Source organism: Hordeum vulgare, chromosome 6H (genome assembly GCF_904849725.1).
Source record: "Hordeum vulgare subsp. vulgare chromosome 6H, MorexV3_pseudomolecules_assembly, whole genome shotgun sequence".
NCBI classification, from domain to species: domain Eukaryota; kingdom Viridiplantae; phylum Streptophyta; class Magnoliopsida; order Poales; family Poaceae; genus Hordeum; species Hordeum vulgare.
In genome coordinates this window covers 311,060,341-311,083,000 of record NC_058523.1, presented here as the reverse complement: position 1 = coordinate 311,083,000, position 22,660 = coordinate 311,060,341, and the positions used below count along the sequence as shown (strand labels likewise).

The following is a 22,660-nucleotide window of genomic DNA, read 5'->3' as shown; positions in this document are numbered from 1 at the left end:
GTCTCTTTTGGGTAACCTATGAAGACGCACTTTTCCGCTTTGGGTTCCAGCTTTTCAGGCTGAAGCCTTTTGACATAAGCATCACATCCCCAAACTTTAAGAAACGACAACTTTGGCCTTTTGCCATACCACAGTTCGTATGGTGTCGTCTCAACGGATTTTGATGGTGCCCTATTTAAAGTGAATGCAGCTGTTTCTAATGCATAACCCCAAAATGATAACGGCAAATCAGTAAGAGACATCATAGATCGCACCATCTCTAACAAAGTACGATTACGACGTTCGGACACACCATTACGCTGTGGTGTTCCAGGCGGTGTCAACTGTGAAACAATTCCACATTGTCTTAAGTGAGCACCAAACTCGAAACTCAGATATTCACCCCCACGATCAGACCGTAGGAACTTGATCTTCTTGTTACGATGATTTTCCACTTCACTCTGAAATTGCTTGAACTTTTCAAATGTTTCAGACTTGTGCTTCATCAAGTAGACATAACCATATCTACTTAAATCGTCAGTGAAGGTGAGAAAATAACGATATCCGCCGCGTGCCTCCACGCTCATTGGACCACACACATCGGTATGTATGATTTCCAATAAGTCACTTGCACGCTCCATTGTTCCGGAGAACGGAGTCTTAGTCATCTTGCCCATGAGGCATGGTTCGCACGTGTCAAGTGAATCAAAGTCAAGTGACTCCAAAAGTCCATCAGCATGGAGTTTCTTCATGCGCTTTACACCAATATGACCCAAGCGGCAGTGCCACAAAAATATGGCGCTATCATTGTTTACTCTAACTCTTTTGGTCTCAATGTTATGTATATGTGTATCGTTATCAAGATTCATTATGAACAATCCTCTCACATTCGGTGCATGACCATAAAAGATGTTACTCATAGAAATAGAACAACCATTATTCTCAGACTTAAAAGAGTAACCGTCTCGCAATAAACAAGATCCAGATATAATGCTCATGCTCAACGCAGGCACTAAATAACAATGATTTAAGTTCATCACTAATCCCGATGGTAGCTGAAGTGACACTGTGCCGACGGCGATTGCATCAACCTTGGAACCGTTTCCTACGCGCATCGTCACTTCGTCTTTCGCCAGCCTTCGTCTATTCCGTAGTTCCTGCTTCGAGTTGCAAATGTGAGCAACAGAACCGGTATCGAATACCCAGGCACTACTACGAGAGCCGGTTAAGTACACATCAATAACATGTATATCAAATATACCTGATTTTTCTTTGCCCGCCTTCTTATCTGCCAGATACTTGGGGCAATTGCGCTTCCAGTGACCCATACCCTTGCAATAGAAACACTCCGTTTCAGGCTTAGGTCCAGCCTTGGGTTTCTTCGGCGGATTGGCAACAGGCTTGCCGCTCTTCTTAGAATTTCCCTTCTTGCCTTTGCCGTTTCTCTTGAAACTAGTGGTCTTATTCACCATCAACACTTGATGCTCTTTACGGAGTTCAGACTCTGCGACTTTCAACATCGCAAACAACTCGCCGGGAGACTTGTTCATCCCTTGCATGTTGTAGTTCAACACAAAGCCTTTGTAGCTTGGCGGCAGTGATTGAAGGATTCTGTCAGTGATAGCTTCTTGCGGGAGTTCAATCCCCAGCTCAGCTAGACGGTTTGAGTACCCAGACATTTTGAGCACGTGTTCACTGACAGACGAGTTTTCCTCCATCTTGCAAGCATAGAATTTATCAGAGGTCTCATACCTCTCGATCCGGGCGTTCTTATGAAAGATAAACTCCAACTCCTGGAACATGTCAAATGCTCCATGACGCTCAAAGCGACGTTGAAGTCCCGGTTCTAAGCCATACAAGACTGCACATTGAACTATTGAGTAGTCCTCCTTACGTGCTAACCAAGTGTTCTTAACATCCTGATCAGCCATAGCGGGTGGTTCATCTCCTAGCGCAGCATTAAGGACATAATCCTTCTTCCCAGCTTGTAAGATTAGCTTAAGATTACGAGCCCAGTCTACAAAGTTGCTTCCATCATCTTTCAACTTAGCTTTCTCTAGGAACGTATTAAAATTCAGGATGACAGTCGCGTGAGCCATGATCTACAACACAAATATATTCAAAGTGGACTTAGACTATGTTCAAGATAATTAGAGTTTAAATTAATCAAATTATTCGCTAAACTCCCACTCAAAAAGTACATCTCTCTAGTCATTTGAGTGGTTCATGATCCACTTACACTATCCCAAGTCCGATCATCACGTGAGTTGAGTATAGTTTCAGTGGTAAGCATCCCTATGCTAATCATATCAACTATATGATTCATGATCGACCTTTCGGTCTCATGTGTTTCGAGGCCATGTCTGCACATGCTAGGCTCGTCAAGCTTAACCCGAGTGTTCCGCGTGCGCAACTGTTTTGCACCCGTTGTATGTGAACGTTGAGTCTATCACACCCGATCATCACGTGGTGTCTCGAAACGACGAACTGTAGCAACGGTGCACAGTCAGGGAGAACACAATTTCGTCTTGAAATTTTAGTGAGAGATCACCTCATAATGCTACCGTCGTTCTAAGCAAAATAAGGTGCAGAAAAGGATTAACATCACATGCAATTCATAAGTGACATGATATGGCCATCATCACGTGCTTCTTGATCTCCATCACCAAAGCACCGGCACGATCTTCTTGTCACCGGCGCCACACCATGATCATCCATCAACGTGTTGCCATCGGGGTTGTCGTGCTACTCATGCTATTACTACTAAAGCTACATCCTAGTAAAATAGTAAACGCATCTGCAAGCACAAACGTTAGTATAAAGACAACCCTATGGCTCCTGCCGGTTGCCGTACCATCGACGTGCAAGTCAATATTTCTATTACAACATGATCATCTCATACATCCAATATATCATATCACATCGTTGGCCATATCACATCACAAGCATACCCTGCAAAAACAAGTTAGACGTCCTCTAATTTTGTTGTTGCATGTTTTACGTGGTGACCAAGGGTATCTAGTAGGATCGCATCTTACTTACGAAAACACCACAACGGAGATATATGAGTTGCTATTTAACCTCCTCCAAGGACCTCCTCGGTCAAATCCGATTCAACTAAAGTTGGAGAAACCGTCACTTGCCAGTCATCTTTGAGCAAAGGGGGTTACTCGTAACGATGAAACCAGTCTCTCGTAAGCGTACGAGTAATGTTGGTCCAAGCCGCTTCAATCCAACAATACCGTGGAATCAAGAAAAGACTAAGGAGGGCAGCAAAACGCACATCACCTCCCACAAAAACTTTTGTGTTCTACTCGAGAAGACATCTACGCATGAACCTAGCTCATGATGCCACTGTTGGGGAACGTCGCATGGGAAACAAAAAATTTCCTACGCGCACGAAGACCTATCATGGTGATGTCCATCTATGAGAGGGGATGAGTGATCTACGTACCCTTGTAGATCGTACAGCAGAAGCGTTAGAGAACGCGGTTGATGTAGTGGAACGTCCTCACGTCCCTTGATCCGCCCCGCGAACAATCCCGCGATCAGTCCCACGATCTAGTACCGAACGGACGGCACCTCCGCGTTCAGCACACGTACAGCTCGACGATGATCTCGGCCTTCTTGATCCAGCAAGAGAGACGGAGAGGTAGAAGAGTTCTCCGGCAGCATGACGGCGCTCCGGAGGTTGGTGATGACCTTGTCTCAGCAGGGCTCCGCCCGAGCTCCGCAGAAACGCGATCTAGAGGAAAAACCGTGGAGGTATGTGGTCGGGCTGCCGTGGAAAAGTCGTCTCAAATCAGCCCTAAAACCTCCGTATATATAGGTGGGAGGGAGGGGGCCTTGCCTTGGGGCTCAAGGAGCCCCAAGGGGGTCGGCCGAGTCCAAGGGGGAGGACTCTCCCCCCCCAAACCGAGTTGGACTAGGTTTGGTGGGAGGGAGTCCCCCTTCCTTCCCACCTCCTCCTTTTTTTCCTTTCTCTCTTGATTTTCTTCTCCTTGGCGCATAGGGCACTTGTGGGCTGTCCCACCAGCCCACTAAGGGCTGGTGTGGCTCCCCAATGCCTATGGGCTTCCCCGGGGTGGGTTGCCCCCCCCCCCCCCGGTGAACTCCCGGAACCCATTCGTCATCCCCGGTACATTCCCGGTAACTCCGAAAACCTTCCGGTAATCAAATAAGGTCATCCTATATATCAATCTTCGTTTCCGGACCATTCCGGAAACCCTCGTGACGTCCGTGATCTCATCCGGGACTCCGAACAACATTCGGTAACCAACCATATAATTCAAATACGCATAAAACAACGTCGAACCTTAAGTGTGCAGACCCTGCGGGTTCGAGAACTATGTAGACATGACCCGAGAGACTCCTCGGTCAATATCCAATAGCGGGACCTGGATGCCCATATTGGATCCTACATATTCTACGAAGATCTTATCGTTTGAACCTCAGTGCCAAGGATTCGTATAACCCCGTATGTCATTCCCTTTGTCCTTCGGTATGTTACTTGCCCGAGATTCGATCGTCAGTATCCGCATACCTATTTCAATCTCGTTTACCGGCAAGTCTCTTTACTCGTTCCGTAATACAAGATCCCGCAACTTACACTAAGTTACATTTCTTGCAAGGCTTGTGTGTGATGTTGTATTACCGAGTGGGCCCCGAGATACCTCTCCGTCACACGGAGTGACAAATCCCAGTCTTGATCCATACTAACTCAACCAACACCTTCGGAGATACCTGTAGAGCATCTTTATAGTCACCCAGTTACGTTGCGACGTTTGATACACACAAAGCATTCCTCCGGTGTCAGTGAGTTATATGATCCCATGGTCATAGGAATAAATACTTGACACGCAGAAAACAGTAGCAACAAAATGACACGATCAACATGCTACGTCTATTAGTTTGGGTCTAGTCCATCACGTGATTCTCCCAATGACGTGATCCAGTTATCAAGTAACAACACCTTGTTCATAATCAGAAGACACTGACTATCATCGATCAACTGGCTAGCCAACTAGAGGCATGCTAGGGATGGTGTTTTGTCTATGTATCCACACATGTAAATGAGTCTTCATTCAATACAATTATATCATGGATAATAAACTATTATCTTGATACAGGAATTATAATAATAACTATATTTATTATTGCCTCTAGGGCATAATTCCAACATGTATGTGATACAACCAGAAGGTTTTGTCGACCCTAAGGATGCTAACAAGTACGCAAGCTCCAACGATCCTTCTATGGACTGGGGCAAGCATCTCGTAGTTGAAATATATGCTTTGATGAGATGATCAAAGTTTTTGGGTTTATACAAAGTTTATGAGAAACTTGTATTTCCAAGAAAGTGAGTGGGAGCACTATAGAATTTCTGATGAGTATATATGGTTGACATATTGTTGATTGGAAATAATTTAGGATTTCTGGAAAGCATAAAGGGTTGTTCGAAAGGAATTTTTCAAAGAAAAACCTGGATTGAGCTACTTGAACATCGAGCACCAAGATCTATCGAAATAGATCAAGACGCTTGATAAAAACTTTCAATGAATACATACCATGACTAGATTTTTGAAGGAGTTCAAAATAGATCAATCAAAGAAGGAGTTCTTGGTTGTGTTGTAAAGGTGTAAAATTTGAGTAAGACTCAAGCCCGACCACGACAGAAGAAAGAGAAAGGACGAAGGTCGTCCCCTGTGCATTGTCCATAGGCTCTATAGTATGTTATGTTGTGTACCGCACTTTATGTGTGTCTTGCCATGAATCTGTCAAGGGGTACAAAAGTGATCCAGGAATGGATTACTAGACAGCGGTCAAAAGTTATCCTTAGTAACTAGTGGACTAAGGAATTTTTCTCGGTTATGGAGGTGATAAAAGAGTTTTTCATAAAGGGTTACGTCGATGCAAGCTTTGACACTAATCCGGGTGACTGTGAGTAGTAAACCGGATTCGTATAGTGGAGTAGTCGTTTGGAATTGTTCCAGTGAAGCGTGGTAGAAGCATCTACTGTATGACATAGAGATTTGTAAAAGAGCACACAGATCTGAATGTTTCAGACCCGTTGACTAAAAACCTCTCTCACAAGCAAGACATGGTCAAACCCCACAACTGTATGGATGTTAGATTCATTACAATCACATGGTGATGTCAACTAGATTATTGACTCTAGTGCAGGTGGGAGACTGTTCGAAATATGCTCTAGAGGCAATAATAAATTAGTTATTATTATATTTCCTTGTTCATGATAATCGTTTATTATCCATGCTAGAATTGTATTGATTGGAAACTCAAATACATGTGTGGATAAATAGACAACACACTGTCCCTAGTAAGCCTCTAGTCGACTAGCTCGTTGATTAAAAATGTTCAAGGTTTCCTGGCCATAGACAAGTGTTGTCACTTGATAACCAGATCACATCATTAGGAGAGTGATGTGGTGGACAAGACCCTAACTATGAACGTAGCATATGATTGTGTCAGTTTATTGCTTCTGTTTTCTGCATGTCAATGTATTTGTTCCTATGACTATGAGATCATGCAACTCCGAGACACCGGAGGAATAATTGTGTGTATCAAACGTCACAACGTAACTAGGTGACTATAAAGGTTCTCTACAGGTATCTCCGAAGGTGTCTGCTGGGTTGGTGATAAATCAAGACTAGGATTTGTCACTCCATGTGACGCAGAGGTATCTCAGGACCCACTCGGTAATACAACATCACAATAAGCCTTGCAAGCAATGTGACTAAGGAGTTAGTCATGGGATCTTGTATTACGGAACGAGTAAAGAGACTTGCCGGTAACGAGATTGAACTAGGTATAGAGATACCGACGATTGAATCTCGGGCAAGTAACATACTGAAGGACAAAGGGAACAGCATACGGGATTAACTGAATCCTTGACATTTGGTTGAACCTCTATGTCAAGGATTCAGTTAATCCCATATGTTGTTCCCTTTGTCCTTTGGTATGTTACTTGCCCGAGATTGATCGTCGGTATCTCTATACCTAGTTCAATCTCGTTATCGGCAAGTCTCTTTTCTCGTTCCGTAATACGAGATCCCGTGACGAAATCCTTAGTCACATTGCTTGCAAGGCTTATTGTGATGTTGTATTATCGAGTGGGCCCTGAGAAACCTCTCCTCCTCATGGAGTGACAAATCCCAGTCTTGATTCACGCCAACTCAACAGACACCTTTGGAGATACCTATAGAGCACTTTTATAGTCACCCAGTTACGTTGTGACGTTTGATACACACAAGGTATTCCTCCGGTGTCCGAGAGTTGCATGATCTCATGGTCATAGGAACAGATACATTGACATGCAGAAAACAGTAGCAATAAACTGACACAATCATATGCTACATTCATAGTTTGGGTCTTGTCCATCACATCATTCTCCTAATGATGTGATCCCGTTATCGAACGACATCTCATGTCTATGGCCAGGAATCCTTGACCATCTTTGATCAACGAGCTAGTCCTTCAGAGGCTCACTAGGGACAGTTTTTTGTCTACGTATGCACACATGTATTTGAGTTTCCAATCAATACAATTCTAGCATGGATAATAAACGATTATCATGAACAAGGAAATATAATAATAACCAATTTATTATTGCCCCTAGGGCATATTTCCAACAAAAAGTTGTCATGTCTATTGCACATAAATTGGCATGGTGTTTACACTAAAGTTGTCATGATATGTTTCAGCTATTTTTTCTTCTACCTTTACAAGTAAATTTTGACATATTATAAAATGGGGAATTAAGAAACTAGACTTGCCACGAATCATAAACTAAAATTGCCATGGTGAATTAACATGGTGAAAAAATTGTCATGGCCAATTAATAAAAATTACGGTCAAAAGTAGTTAAAAATATATCGGTAGATTTAAATCTAGAAAAAAAATAGATAGAACATGGCATGGTAACTTTAGTGTAAACACTACGGCAACTACTGTGTAAACATCATGACAACTTTTGACCAAACAAAATTCATCGAAACATATCAACATAGGATCTAGTTTTGAAGATCTCGTCGAGACAAATTTAATAATAAAAACGGAATTTTGATTATATTTTTAAATTAGGAGATTAAACATTTTTAAACCAAAAATTAAAAAAGATTTCAATGGTAATGAAGATGTTTAGGCCACATACCACACGTGTGAGCGTTAGCATTTTTCAAAATAAAAGATCTAAATTGGTCCAATCTACACGTAACCTGACCACGTTAATCCATACCACATGCCGCACCAAAAAGCCTTCACGTCAATGCTGCTTCAGAGTCCTAAAAGCCCACGTTTAGTACTCTAACATAAATTCAGTAGATAAAAATTACTTCCTTCGTCTTAAAATTATTGTCTTATATTTGTGTAGATATAAATGTATATATTCACGTTTTAGTATTTTAATAAAATCATTTTTAGATAAACCTAAGATAAAAAAATTAGGACGGATGGAGTAGATTACCATCATGTATACACAACTCATGTTGCTCACGTACACCCCAAGCTTCTGTATTTGGTTTAGCCCATCTCCCATACACTGAGCCATCATGAGGTAAGTCCTCAATCACGCCTCCAGCCTCCGATATGCCTTAACATTTCGTGCTGCTGAAGAAATCACGGGTTGACGACAGCGAGGAGGCACTAATTAAGTCTCCTGAGTAATTCATATCATCAATATTAGTTTGGCCGTTAGATTGTAAATTCAAAGGTCTAGATCAATTATAATTAAGAAAATTTCATGTACGTAAAGGATTGCACCTAGACATTCATAAAATAAAAGTACCACGTTAGCAAGGCATTAAATCCATACACAGAAAAAAATGCACGTCCACACAAAAAACAAATTTTCAACACGTACATTAAGAAGTCGTTGTCCAGTGGGAGGAGACGTTTCCGTCAGGCACCTATGATGACTTCATAAATCTCAAGACGATATGTCGGTTCAGTCTCTCAAGGGTGCTCATAGGGATAGGGTGTGCATATGTGCGTTCATATGGGTGCGTGTATATGAGTGTTTGTGTTTGTACTGTGTCCAAAAAATAATCGTTGTCCGCCCTTAAAAAGATCAATATTTAAAAGAAATCACACATCCCAAAAAATAGAGTCCTTAGGCTGACCATAATGGGAATAACTTAGGTAGTATCATGTACTTCGAATTAGCAAACATGCTGACGTGACAAATAATTAAAAAAGAAAGAGAGGGGGTTAAAGTAACATAGGTAAATACCGTAACATGTTAAATATTATGCTACTATGTGTCATGCATGTCAATAAATAAGATTATTTATGATACTAGTTTATGATAATATGCATTATAAAGGTAATATCATACAATAGTATTGTATGCATGATACTACTATATGATACTCCCTACTATGATCAGCCTTAGCACCCACGTCATGATCTCCCCAAAAAAGCAACCACGTTGTATATAGAAAAGGTCAGTTCTCACCATGCATATTAAAAAATAAAATCTCACACGTCCAGAAAAATTGAGTCCCAAACACCCACGTTCAAAGTAAATAGAAACCACACATAAAAAGATAGAAGCCTGCATACCAACGTCCAAGGTTTAAAAAAAATTCTTAAAAAATGTTTAAAAACATGTGACATGGCGTGATAAATAAAAAGAGACTCCAATACCCGAAAATTTCAAACTCGTCATAAAAAACAAGACCACCCAGAATAAAATAAATCGGACACAAACATCCGGAAAAAAATTCCCAATGCCTTTGAGATATTATCACCTCTAGATCATTCATTTACGTTAATGTTAACATCCACACGTGTGGCACGAAAGAACATGACCATACGTCTTTATTATCATCAATTTTGCCACGTCAAAACAGATGACATCAGCGAAAATCATTTTGGTTTTTGGCTTAAGAATGTTTTATCTCCTAAATTAAGAAATCCAATTAAAAATTTGTTTTCATCATTAAATTCGTTTTGACCAGATCTTTAAAACTAGATCACATGTTGATAGGTTTCGATGAAAAAAATGGCAAAAAGTTGTCATGATGTTTACACGGTAGTTGCCATAGTGTTTACACTAAAGTTGTCATGACATATGCTATCTATTTTTTATTCTATATTTAAATCTACCGTTATATTTTTAACTACTTTTTACGGTAATTTTTGTTAATTGACCATGGCAATTTGTAGTAATTAACCACGGGAAATTTAATGCATGGATCATGGCAATTTTTAGTAATCCATCATGGCAAATTTAGTTTATAGATCATGGCAATTTTAGTATTTTAACCATGACAATTCCAGAACTTTGACCATGGAAATTATTTTTTATATGAACCATGATAATTTAAGTGCATGTATCATGATAAATTTAAGTAATTCACCATGTGAGTGTACGCGCGTATGTATGAGCGCTTGGGTTTGTACTGTGTTAAAAAAGTTATTCACCATGGCAATTTTAGTTTATGGTTCATAGCAAGTCTAGTTTCTTAATTCCCCGTTTTATAATATTTCAAAAATTATTTTTAAAGGAAGAAGAAAAAATAGCTGAAACATATCATGACAACTTCAGTGTAAACACAATGGCAATTCATGTGCAATAGACATGGCAACTTTTAACCCAAAAAAAAGTCGTCGAAACATATTGGTATGAAATCTAGTTTCGAAGATCTAGTCACGATGAATTTGATGGTGAAAACGGATCTTCAATCGGATTTTTCATTTAAAAGATAAAATATTTAAAAACTAAAAATCCAAAAAAATCTCACATGCATGCATGCGGTGACGTGACTGCAATCTATGTGTTATAAACGCATCGGCGGATATTGCTTCCACCACACGTGTGGGCGTTATCAGCGTCCTTCATTTAATATGTGGAATCATCTGATTATAACACACGCACGAAATTTGGCAAAAACCTCTAGGCATACAAAAATAATAAATTAACATAAACCCACTAATAAATATCAACTGAAGGTATACAATTACTTTTTATTGATTGGGTTGGTAAAGTAGATGGTTGTGTTGTTCAAATAGGGATATTTGATATCCACGCCCATTCAATGTCATTTTTAGGATTGAATCAGATTTCGGTTATTATGAAATACTCTTCTTTTTTAATACATGCTATGGTATATTTCCAGTATCCACGCTAAATAAAAAGCCCGCATCGAATTACCTCTAAAACAAATAACACTTGCATGTCCTGTTCTACAAAGGAAAATTACACATACAAATAACGTGTCCACACCTCTCACACTAAAAAAAGAACCTATGCAAGATTGAAAAAGGAATTCAATCCCACTATAAAATATATCACTCGAAGATGGCTCCCTCATATCACCACTACCAAGGTTACCAATTTAATATATATGTCGAATCACCTAACTCCAACACAAGTAAGGTAATATGCACACATTACCTTGCATAACAATTCGTATATTAGACAAAACTTTTAATAAATATCATTTGAAGGAATAGCATTGCCTTTTGTGCTAATTTTGATACAACATACTCTGGATTATATAAAATGGGGATATTTCAAAACCACATCAATTAAATTTTAAATTTTTGGGGGTAAAATAATTGTCCCATCTATTACAAGATCCTCTATAGTTTAATTTGGTGCTAAACCAGGAGCATTTTCGAATAAATTTAGAAGAATTAAAAAATAAGTAAACAAGACGAGTAGATTTGTTGTTTTGGTACATGTATACAGAGACCTCGGGAAATTATACAACTTTAAATAGTGGGATTCAAAACTATGTGGAACATATATCCAGCTATGTTATACTCACTAGAAATATCTTTAAAATACCATTAACCTCTTCTAAAAAAATAGTTTATAAAAATGATATAGCAATCATGTTTGGAAAACAAAACTAGCTTATACTGCATATGTCTCTCACACTCCAATTTTTTGAGTAGTCGGCATGTGAGTGTATCTTTCTCCAAACTTTTATTAAATTGTGTTATATATGCTACAATAGATCAAATATGCCTGAAAGATGTGTAACTTGCGATATGGATCAAATTAAATCATACTATGTCCATCCCTTAGTTGGTGGCGTTAAATTCCTAAAGAGGTGTCTTCCTACTATGGCATGAGGTCTCCTTCGGGCCAATGATGGTGGTTTGCCCAACATAAATGAGAAAATGGATGCAGTGAAGTCAATATTAGAGATTATAATGTGTGTATATTATATTTTATCATTGTTTGAATAACTTACCATCAACACAGTTGTATAATATCTGCAATTGAAACTCTTCCAATTAAAATCCTAATAGATATTTATTAATAGTAATATATCCCAGTAATATCTAGGACGTGCAGGTGCACAGTTTGATGACTAGTAACCATAATTTTAATCATATTCACCGATGTTTAGAAAGGCAGCCCGGTCGGCTAGAGTAAAAGCAACTCCTTTTCCTCTTCCTTGAGACACAAAGAAAGGAGCGCGCTTTTAATGGAGGGATTTCTGGTAGTCGTCTCTTTGCAAATCCAAATGTGCCCCTTGGTTTCAAGGGCTCCGTGCGGCCGCCCACACCCCCACTGGCATATTTCCTTTTTAATATGCAAGCATGCGGAAATTGCTTTTGTAAGCCCAGCTCCATGAAGGCCTCCAAAAGCAAATTTCAAATTTCGTGAAAAATCATATTTAAATATTTAAAAAAATAAAAAAAATACATAGATAGATGAAGTATAATACATAAGTGTGTAAATTTTAGAACGAAACACTTTAAAATGAGGGATGTGCAAAAGAAGACAAATCTGACATGCTTTAACACTTGCTACTATTCATCATTTCGGACTATGAATTTGTCTTTTCAAATTTGCTATTTTTCAGTTGGTCTGAAATTTGTCTACAGATCCGCATGCACTCGACTTCGTCGGATCGGAATCGCACGGTCGCGCTCTGTTTCATGGCAAGAAATTATTTCGGACTATGATTTTTTTTCGGATTTGCTATTTTTCAGTCAGTGTGGAATTTGTCTACATATCCGCACGCACTCGACCCCTTCGGATCAGAATTGCACGATCGCGCTCTGTTTCATGGCGAGAAAAATAAAAAGGTGAGGAGCGGAATCGAACCCCCGATCTCATTGACGCACGCCACCACACTAACAATTCCACCTATACCTCATTGTTGTCACAAAAGGCCAGACTTTGAATTTCATGTGTTGTTGCTTTTGTTGTTGTTGCTTTTTGTTAAGATTAAAAATCCGAACGCTTCCGTACACTTCCGCTCTCGATCGCTTGATTCGCTGTAGTACCGATTTTACTGATTTTTATTTGCTTGTCTTGAAATCCATAGTACATCCAGTTTTGATTTATTGTTTTTCTTCGTTATTGATTTTTCTCACAAAAATGATGACAGAGGAATCAAACCTTGTACCTAGTGGTTCAGTCCTATTCTTGCTAGCCATCTGGGTTAATACCTCACTAGTGCTTAAATGCAGGTTAGGCTGCTTTTATTTCCTCAAGAGCTGCTAGTGCATTACTAAAATATATCCGGGATGGGTGAGTTGTTGATTACATACCCCGGTAATTTTCATGTAAATATATGGTAATACACGCACATCGTGGCTGATAACTTAGACGCAAACATCCTGATAACTTTTAACCCAAGAAAACAGTTATTGACAAACCTACACTGATAACTTATATGAAAAATTAACATGGTAATATACGGACAATAGAACTGACAATTTACTTAGCCGAAGTGTACTAGCATGATAATCTACGCACATTAGGTTTGATAACTTACTTAGCCGAGATATGGTAATTATTTTTGACTTGCGAAGGGGGGTTGTTAAAAATTTACATGGTAAATTATGTATAAAAAACATGGTAACATGCGCACAACCCAACTGATAACTCACCCACAAACAAAATCATAACTTTGATCCGGGTGAGTTGTTTGAAAACATACTCCCGATAACTTTTTTGTTTATAGCAATGTGCTACATCGTACAGTATGCGCACAGCAGAGCTGATAATTTACTTAGCTGAAATGTGATAATTTTTTAACCAGGGAAAAAAGTTGTTGAACCTTCTTTCCATGGTAACTCATGTCAAGTAGCATGGTAATCTACACCCATCAGTGTTGCTAACTTACTTAGTCGAGACATGGTAACTATTTTTGACTTGCGGAGGGGGTTATCAAAAATTACATGATAAATTATGTATAAAAAGCATGGTGACATGCGATACAACCAAACTGATAACTTACCCACAAACAATATGGTAACTTTGATCCGAGGTGGGTTATTTAAGAACATACCCCCCGATGACTTTTATGTTAATAGCAAGGTGCTATACGAACATGATACATGATAACTGCCTCATGCTGTAAACTTCTTGTACTGTAGTTACCAATCTTATCATGGTATAGTTATCATGTTGCTCGTACTATACTTGTCACGTTGGTCATGTCAAAGTTACCAAGCCAATTTTTATTATTTTTTCTCATATGACAGAAATAAGAAAGGTTCAAATGACATAGACAACAGCTATAGGTGGCTTAGTTGGTTATTAAGCTCAAAGTCTAATGAACACACGTGGATTTGAATCCTCTTACTAGCATTTTTATTTTATTTTCATATTGTGTATTCGAAAGCCCGAAAACCCACTAGAGATTTACTACTAATGTATACGGTTCTGAAGAGAAGAAAAAAATCAATGAAAAATCAGAGGAATCGAACTGAGGAAGATCATGCGGATCTGTCACTAACCTTCGATCAACTAGAGGTTAGCATAGTCCTTGTCGTTTCAAAGTATTTCGATCTGAAATTTTGCACACACGCGGATCTAACCCTTGTTTAGTTGTATATTTTTTCAGATTTTTTGAAACTAAAATTTTCAAATTTTAATTTTTTTTTTCAAAAATTCCGACCTCCATGAAGGCCGAACTCCAAAATGCCATTCTCGCAAGCATGTCAGTTCATCATATAACATGCATAGGAAAAGACACGCTTCAACATGCAATCAAGCATACAAAAAACCTAACATGCATGATGATTTTCATTATGTTATGCTATTTATATTTTAAAATATTAAATTTTATAACTATACAATAATCAAAGACAATAAATGATGGAGCAAACGATGTGTTGTTTCAGTTTTAGTTATCGTAAAATCACTGAAAATATTCATGTTCAGTACAACCAAATGTTATTAGAATATATTCCAAAACATTCTCGCAATAACATGCCAGGTATCATCTAGTCGCAAATGAGAATAGAGGACGATTCAAAGAACTTAAACCTCCTTTGGCAGTGGTCTTGCTCATAATTGTACTCGATTGTGTATATTTACAATGATGTGTTTGTAAAAGCTGGGAATTACAAAGAAATTAAGGGACGGTTGGATAATTATAATTATTGGCCAAATATTTATATTTCCACCTATCATGGCCTAGAAAACAATTCACCTCGAACAAATGGATTGAAATAATCCCAGAAAACCAACTGTAGAAGAATATCACCAGTTACAAATGTAAATAGAAGCAAGTCCAGTTGGCCTAGTGCTTATAATCTGTTATGTTGCTTTGGGTCGGATGGTCAATTGGAGTATACATGCCCCATTTTCGTTCTTTTGGTCTCCAAGTATCTCCGATTCTCAGTGGTTATTGGAGTTACCAAGGGCACCCTACCCACAATGCTCAACCCATAACCCTTCAGACCAACATATTTGGCAGGATTGTTGGTCATCAACTTCATTGAACGGACTCCTAGGTCGCGTAATATCTACAGAGAATAAGCACAAACGTCATGACTCCTGGAATACATCAAGAGAATGCTATGTGACTTCTAGTATAATGGCAAGGATGCACCAGATAAGATTAGTAACAGCGAGTTCATGAAGAGGATGGATAAGCATGTCGGGCAAGCTCATCTAAGTAGATTTTTTTTTACAGTTGTGAATATTGTATGAAATACGATAATCAGTTCGGCATGCCCCTGGAACTCTTCCTATATAAAAACGTATATGATATACCAAAGGATAATATAGATTCTTACCTGTGCACCGATCCCATATTCCCTCGAGTCCACAGGCAGTCCTAGTTCCTCGTTAGCCTCCACAGTGTCACGTCCATCATCTTGTAAGTTATAAGCACGAAGCTTGTGACCCAGACCAATGCCCCTCCCTTCATGTCCACGAAGATAAACTAGTACACCCCTTCCAGCCTTCTCAATCCTCTCCATTGACATTGCAAGCTGGTCACCACAATCACATCTTGCTGATCCAAAAATGTCTCCTGTGAGGCACTCGGAATGGACCCTCACAAGAATATCTTGACCATCTCCAATCTCACCCTGTTGGTTGTTGAATAAGACAAGAATAAAATCAGGTTTTAGGAGGGAAATAAACCACCAGATCCAACAGTTACGTCCTACAGAAGCATTATAAGTCTTTAGTATCTTACTTTCACCATTGCGATATGCTCGATCCCATCAATAACAGATCTGTAGCAGTAAGCATGGACATTGCCCCATCTCAAAGGTAAGCGTGCAACAGATGCACGTTCAATTAGCCTGTCTCTTTTTCTCCTATATCTGTAAAAGAATTTCTGTGAGCGTGCCAACAAGTATTTCATAATAATCATAACAAGAACAAAGAGGACAATGAAAAAAATAGTATTTATATCCTATCAAAAATGCCAAATCGTTTGTTAAGTGTTATAGGAATTATTAGTAACCTATTGCCCTATATGGCAAGTAACAAAAACCCTCAAGGCCAATAAAGGAAGCATAAGGACTTGGTCAGGGCTGAGAGTTACTTACCTAATCAAATCAGCAATCGATACAATCTTCAAATTTTCCTTTTCAGCAAACACGCGCAGCTTGGGTAAGCGAGCCATGGATCCATCCTCATCCACAATCTCACAGAGTACTCCGACAGGAGGTAGCCCAGCCAGCACAGCAAGATCAACAGATGCTTCAGTGTGTCCAGCTCGTTTGAGAACACCCCCATCTCTGTACTTCAGAGGAAAAATATGGCCTGGCCGATTGAAATCTTCAGGCTTTGAGTGAGGAGATGCAAGAGTCATGACTGTCTTTGCCCTATCCTTTGCAGATACCCCAGTCGTTGTGCCTTCTTTAGCATCCTACACATCAAAGTAGATAAATTGTACCTTAATAGAAAATTTATATCACAAAGATGTTTGTTGGGAACAACTAACACCTAGTTTGATTTATTTTCCAGTATGAAATGACAAAATTAGTAAGCTATATGTGTTTCATCAGTTTAGAAAATTAATAAGATAAAAAACTGTTTTAGACTTTTGGTTAGAAGTTGCATATGATATAGATCAGACAGTATTTGGTCTATAAGACTCCAAGAAAAAGGAGGAGGATAACAGGGAAGGACAATTTTGCAACGACAGCACCGACACACCGAAAGGTGCCAAAAAGTTGAGCTCGTCAAACTGATCTGTGCTTGTACCACAGACCTCCATATCTGTGCATTTCTGCTTCTGAAGAGGAAAAGAAATGGTAGAGAGAACAAGCATGCCATATCCATACTTTTGACAAACAACAGAGAAATTGTTGCCCATATAACACCATAACTACATAATATAATGCTTCAATATGAATAACAATAGTAGCATACCACAGTAATGGTGAAAGCAGTGCATAGCTTCTCCTCATTCTCCTTTGTTGAAACCATCAAAGGAAGGTTCAATCTTTCCAGGTCATCTTCTTTCATGCTAACACATACAATTCCTGTGCTATGCCTTACTATGAAAGCCATAGCCTCTGGGGTAACCAAAGAAGCAGCCAATATAAGATCACCTTCATTTTCTCTTGATTCGTCATCAACGACAATCACAAGCTACAAGAGGCATCCAGTGTCAGGAAAATACCATGTAGCAGTAACAGAACTTGTTAGAAAGATCAACAATAACAAATAAGCCATCAAACAAAGAATTGCAAGGCATACTAACTTTTCCTTGTCGAATGTCCTCAATAGCCTCTGAAATAGATGAGAAGCCCTCGGTAGGGCTATCCAGATCAAGTTCAGCATCGTCTTCTTCATTTGACAGTGTGTCCACGACACATGACAGATCAGTAGATATGATTTCTGCTGCAACAACGGAATCCACAGGAATAACAGAGTTTGTGGTTGGATGGTCCTGGGCTCGCACAGAAGTGCTCTTTAGCAACAGCATGTCATCATTTTCCGAGCTACAATCAGCTGGAAATCCACTACTCTTTTTTAAGGATACTGCTACCTTCAAGCCCACCGACTTTATGTTGGCATTTCTCGAATTTGTGAGAAAAGAATAAGAGACTGATCCCTTTGCCTGCTTGGAAACGTCACTACCTCTCAAGAACTGCACCCTGCATTCGTACAAACAGGTGGAAAAAAACCCTGCAAATCAGTCTCACTCATTCAATCAATTAGGTTTAAAAGACAACTTCAAAAAGTTATGGTCATGCCTCTCTAGTTCAGTTCTAGAGCTGTGAAGGTTATTATTTTATTTTCATGTCTTGAAACGGGGCATTATTCTTGTCATCTTACAACAGAGTTACTTAACTGTTCATCACTTCTACACTAAAGAGACGCTGACAAAAAACCAGTAGAACATTGGTGGGAGCTATCGTTGAAACGTACTACAAAAAGCGTCGATTCCTATGTGCACAGTACCAACAAAGCAAAGCAAAGCAATCAAGAGGTGTGGCCAGCGCAAGACGAGCAGAGGGTGGTAAGGGGCTGCGTAGGCGGAGAGCTTACGGTTGGCGGCGAAGTGCTGCGACGGAGGAAGACGGCGGCGCAATCGAAGCCATGCCGATGCTCCCCTCCAACACAAGGACTCAATCAATCTGCTAATCAACCACGGAGAGCGCCAAATCAGCGACCGTACGTCAACATCTAGAACCAAAATATTCAAATTCCGGTCTAAAAGACGCGCGAGATCTGAAAACGACAAATCAGCGATTCTTCGCGCTTCGATCTCGAGCCCTGCAGCCTCCAAGGTGCTGGAACGAAATCAGGGGCGGTGATGGCTCTTACCCGTTGGAGGCTTATCGGCCGAGGTCTCCGACGGCGGCGAACAGGTAGTAGGAGGAGGGAAAAGAGAGCTTCGATTCGATTTCCTTCTCGGTATTCGATTTGAGTTTCTGGTCGTGGTTGGGTGAGTTGATTAGGGATGGGGTTGGTGTGGGTAGAGAGAGACTGGGGAAGAGGGGAGAGACAGGGTGCGTGATTTATAACGTGCAGGTGCAGCCACCAACGCGGCAGGTTCGCATTAGCCGCCTCGAGCCTTGGGCGGGTTGGCTGGAGCCGATCCTCTGTGACGTGAGAGGTGACTTCGCCTTCGCTATCGGCACTGAAAGTAGATACTCCGTCCGTTCCTAAATATAAGGTCATGTTTGGTTTCAAATAAGTCATCAACTTATAAATTAAAAAATGTAAAAAGTGAATTATTTTGCCAAACAGACCCAACTTATAAGTCACCCCAACTTATAAGCCATAAGACCCTGTTTGGTTCCAATAAGTTACGTGACTTAAAACCAGTGACTTATAAGTCACGCCTGTTTGGTTGTCACTTGACTTATAAGTCACCTGACCACACCTTTCCATCCTGTTTTTTCTGCCATTCTTCGCTTCCAGTCGTGGCCACCACATGCTTGCCGCTGCGTCGACGGGGAGGGGCCTCCTGGGACTGCAGAACGCCGACAGGGCAGGAAACGCCGCCGCCTCGGGCCTCTAGTCGCCGCGCCCAGGCATCCAGTCGCCGCGCCCAGGGCTCCAGTCGCCGCGCCCAGGCCTCCAGTCGCCGGGCGGCGAAGCTCCTACCGGCCATGGTGGAGACCGGGCGGCGAGCGGAGGAGGCGAGCGGATCCAGGCGGAGGCGAGCGGATCCGGGCGGCGGCGTGCTGGATCGGAAGGATTCCGGCGGGGGCGAGCTCGCGATGGAGGGCGGCGGCGGCGAGACCTGGGGTGCGCGGTGGGGAGGGATGGGGTGCGCGGTGGGCGAGTCCTGGGGTGCGTGGTGAGCTCGGGATGGGACCTGATGCTGAAAAAGTGGTGGGACCCACCTAAAAGTGGGTGACTTATAAGTTTTAAGTTCGGGTGGAGCAACTTATGACTTATAAGTTGGGGTGACTTATAAGTTGGGCCTGTTTGGCAAAATAAGTCACTTTTTGCACTTTTTAACTTATAAGTTGGTGACTTATTTGGAACCAAACAGGGCCTAAGTTGCTCCACCCCAACTTAAAACTTATAAGTCACCCACTTTTACATGGAAAGATGACTTATAGGTCAGATGACAACCAAACATGCGTGACTTATAAGTCACTGGTTATAAGTCACCTGACTTATTGAAACCAAACAGGGCCTAAGTCTTTCCAGGAATTTCCCTAATGGACCACATACGGATGTATATAGACATACTTTAGAGTATAGATTCACTCATTTTGCTTCGTATGTAGACACCTAATGAAATATCTTAAGAGACTTATATTTAGGTACGAAGGGAGTAGGTAACAATATTAAATGTCATCTAAAAATAATATAATATGACAACTAATTAATGGAAAAAAAACTTAGCTAGTTACTCATATTATGAGGCTGGTTATAATAAGAGTGTCATGAGCAGTATCATGCATGTTTACTATTTTTATTTGATGATGTGGCACACCATTGAATGAGGAAAGAAAGGATGTGGTATCATATTATGGCTACTCATAATGAGGAATATCATATACTAGTATCATATTATGATACTATCTTCATAATGCATAGTATCATAAACTAGTACTCCCTCCGTCACGGTTTAGAAGGCACGCTTGCAAAATCTCTGGAACCGAGGTAGTCATCGATTGGTTGTGAGATGTAGCAGGTGTAAATGTTAATGCGCCTAATCAACTGAAAAAATACTAGTACTATTGTGTGATCAGCAAATTGGAAGGGCGCATGCATGAGTAGTACTAGTACTAATTAATAGGAGTAATTGCTTTCGTGCCTTAAACCTTGTCTATTATGGAAACGCACGCAAGTTTAATTGTGCCTTCTAAACCGTGACGGGGGAGTAGCATAGATGGTCTCATTTATTGACATGTATAACACAAGTAGCATATCATTTAACATGGTACGATATCTACTTATGTTACTCTAACTCTCTCTTTCTTCTTTAATTATGTGTCACGTCATCATGTTTGCTAGTCCCAAGGTTATGATACTAGCTACTACCTCCGTCACGCTTTAGAAGGTACGGTTAAATTTACGTGCATTTCCAAAATAGACAAGTGATAACCCACAAGTATAGGGGACCGCAACAGTTTTTGAGGGTAGAGTATTCAACCCAAATTTATTGATTCGACTCAAGGGGAAGCCAAAGAATATTCTCAAGTATTAGCAGTTGAGTTGTCAATTCAACCACACCTGAAAGATTTAGTATATGCAGCAAAGTATCAGTAGCAAGGTAGTATGATAGCAACAGTAGCACCAATAACCAGTAGCAGCAAAGTGACAGCAGTAGCAACAAAGTGACAATAGTAGCAGCAAAGTAACGTAGCAAGGACCAGTAGGAAAAGACTCGTAGGCATTGGATCGGTGATGGATGATTATGCAGGATGCTATTCATCATGCAACAATTATAACACGGGGAGATAAGTAACTAGCTCCAGTTCGTCAATCTAATGTAGGCATGTATTCCGTATGTAGTCATACGTGCTTAGGGAAAAGAACTTGCATGACATCTATTGTCCATCCCTCCCGTGGCAGTGGGGTCCTAATGGAAACTACGGGATATTAAGGTTCTCCTTTTAATAAAGAACCGGACCAACGCATTAACACTTGGTGAATAGATGAACTCCTCATACTATGGTCATCTCCGGGAGTGGTTCCGGCTATTGTCACTCCGGGGTTGCCGGGTCATAACACATAGTAGGTGACTACAACTTGCAAGATAGGATCAAGAACACACATATATTGGCGACAACATAATAGGTTCAGATCTGAAATCATGGCACTCGGGCCCTAGTGAGAAGCATTAAGCATGGCAAAGTAGTAGCAACATCAATCTCAGAATATAGTGGATATTAGGGATCAATCCCCGTCAAAACTAACTCGATTACATGATAGATCTCATCCAACCCATCACCGTCCAACAAGCCTACGATGAGATTACTCACGAACAGTGAAGAGCATCATGGAATTGGCGATGAAGGAAGGTTGATGATGACGATGGCGACGATTTCCCCTCTCCGGAGCCCAGAACGGACTCCAAATCTGCCCTCGAGATGAAAAACAGGAGGTGGTGGTGCCTCCGTATCGTAAAACACGATGAACTCTTCTCCTTGATTTTTTTTTCGGACGAAACGGGCTAAATAGAGCTGGATTTGGAGGCGGTGGAGCGTTGTGGGCCCCACAAGCCTGCCAGGCGCGCCCAGGGGGCGCGCCTGGTGGGCTTGTGGGCTCATAGCACCACTTCCTCCGCTGATTCTTGCACCAGTATTTTCATATATTCCACAAAAATTCTCCGTAAATTTTCAGGTCATTCCGAGAACTTTTATTTCTACGCAAAAAACAACACCATGGCAATTCTGCTGAAAACAACGTTAGTACGGGTTATTTCCATTCAAATCATGCAAATTAGAGTTGTGACGCCCTCAGTTTAATGGTACGCTAATCATATACGCAATGCGTACGATCAAACCCAAGGACTCACGGGAA

The 22,660-nt window shown here is 40.5% G+C and overlaps 1 protein-coding gene across 2 annotated transcripts; it reads right to left on the bottom strand.

The window, feature by feature from the left end:
• Positions 1-15,225: 15,225 nt before the first annotated feature.
• Positions 15,226-19,188, bottom strand: LOC123401666 (probable bifunctional riboflavin biosynthesis protein RIBA 2, chloroplastic). 2 transcript variants are annotated; one of them, XM_045095510.1, is made up of 8 exons: positions 18,995-19,188; positions 18,716-18,804; positions 17,925-18,321; positions 17,591-17,812; positions 16,762-17,084; positions 16,404-16,533; positions 15,997-16,293; positions 15,226-15,723 (listed from the first exon to the last, which is right to left on the bottom strand). In XM_045095510.1, exons 2-8 carry the CDS (start codon positions 18,766-18,768, stop codon positions 15,538-15,540), a joined length of 1,608 nt encoding a protein of 535 aa, XP_044951445.1. In that variant the 5' UTR covers positions 18,769-18,804; positions 18,995-19,188; the 3' UTR covers positions 15,226-15,537. The 2 variants fall into 2 exon arrangements, with proteins under 2 accessions (XP_044951445.1, XP_044951446.1); XM_045095511.1 differs by having other exon boundaries at positions 18,716-18,807; positions 18,995-19,184.
• Between the last annotated feature and the right edge of the window lie 3,472 nt (positions 19,189-22,660).

Coding starts and splice junctions, on each gene's coding strand:
- LOC123401666 (XM_045095510.1), bottom strand. CDS start 18,768: ATGGCTTCGATTGCGCCGCCGTCTTCCTCCGTCGCAGCACTTCGCCGC. Junction 18,322..18,715: donor GCAGCACTTCGCCGCCAACC/GTAAGCTCTCCG, acceptor GTACGAATGCAG/GGTGCAGTTCTTGAGAGGTA. Junction 16,534..16,761: donor TCGATTGCTGATTTGATTAG/GTAAGTAACTCT, acceptor ATTCTTTTACAG/ATATAGGAGAAAAAGAGACA.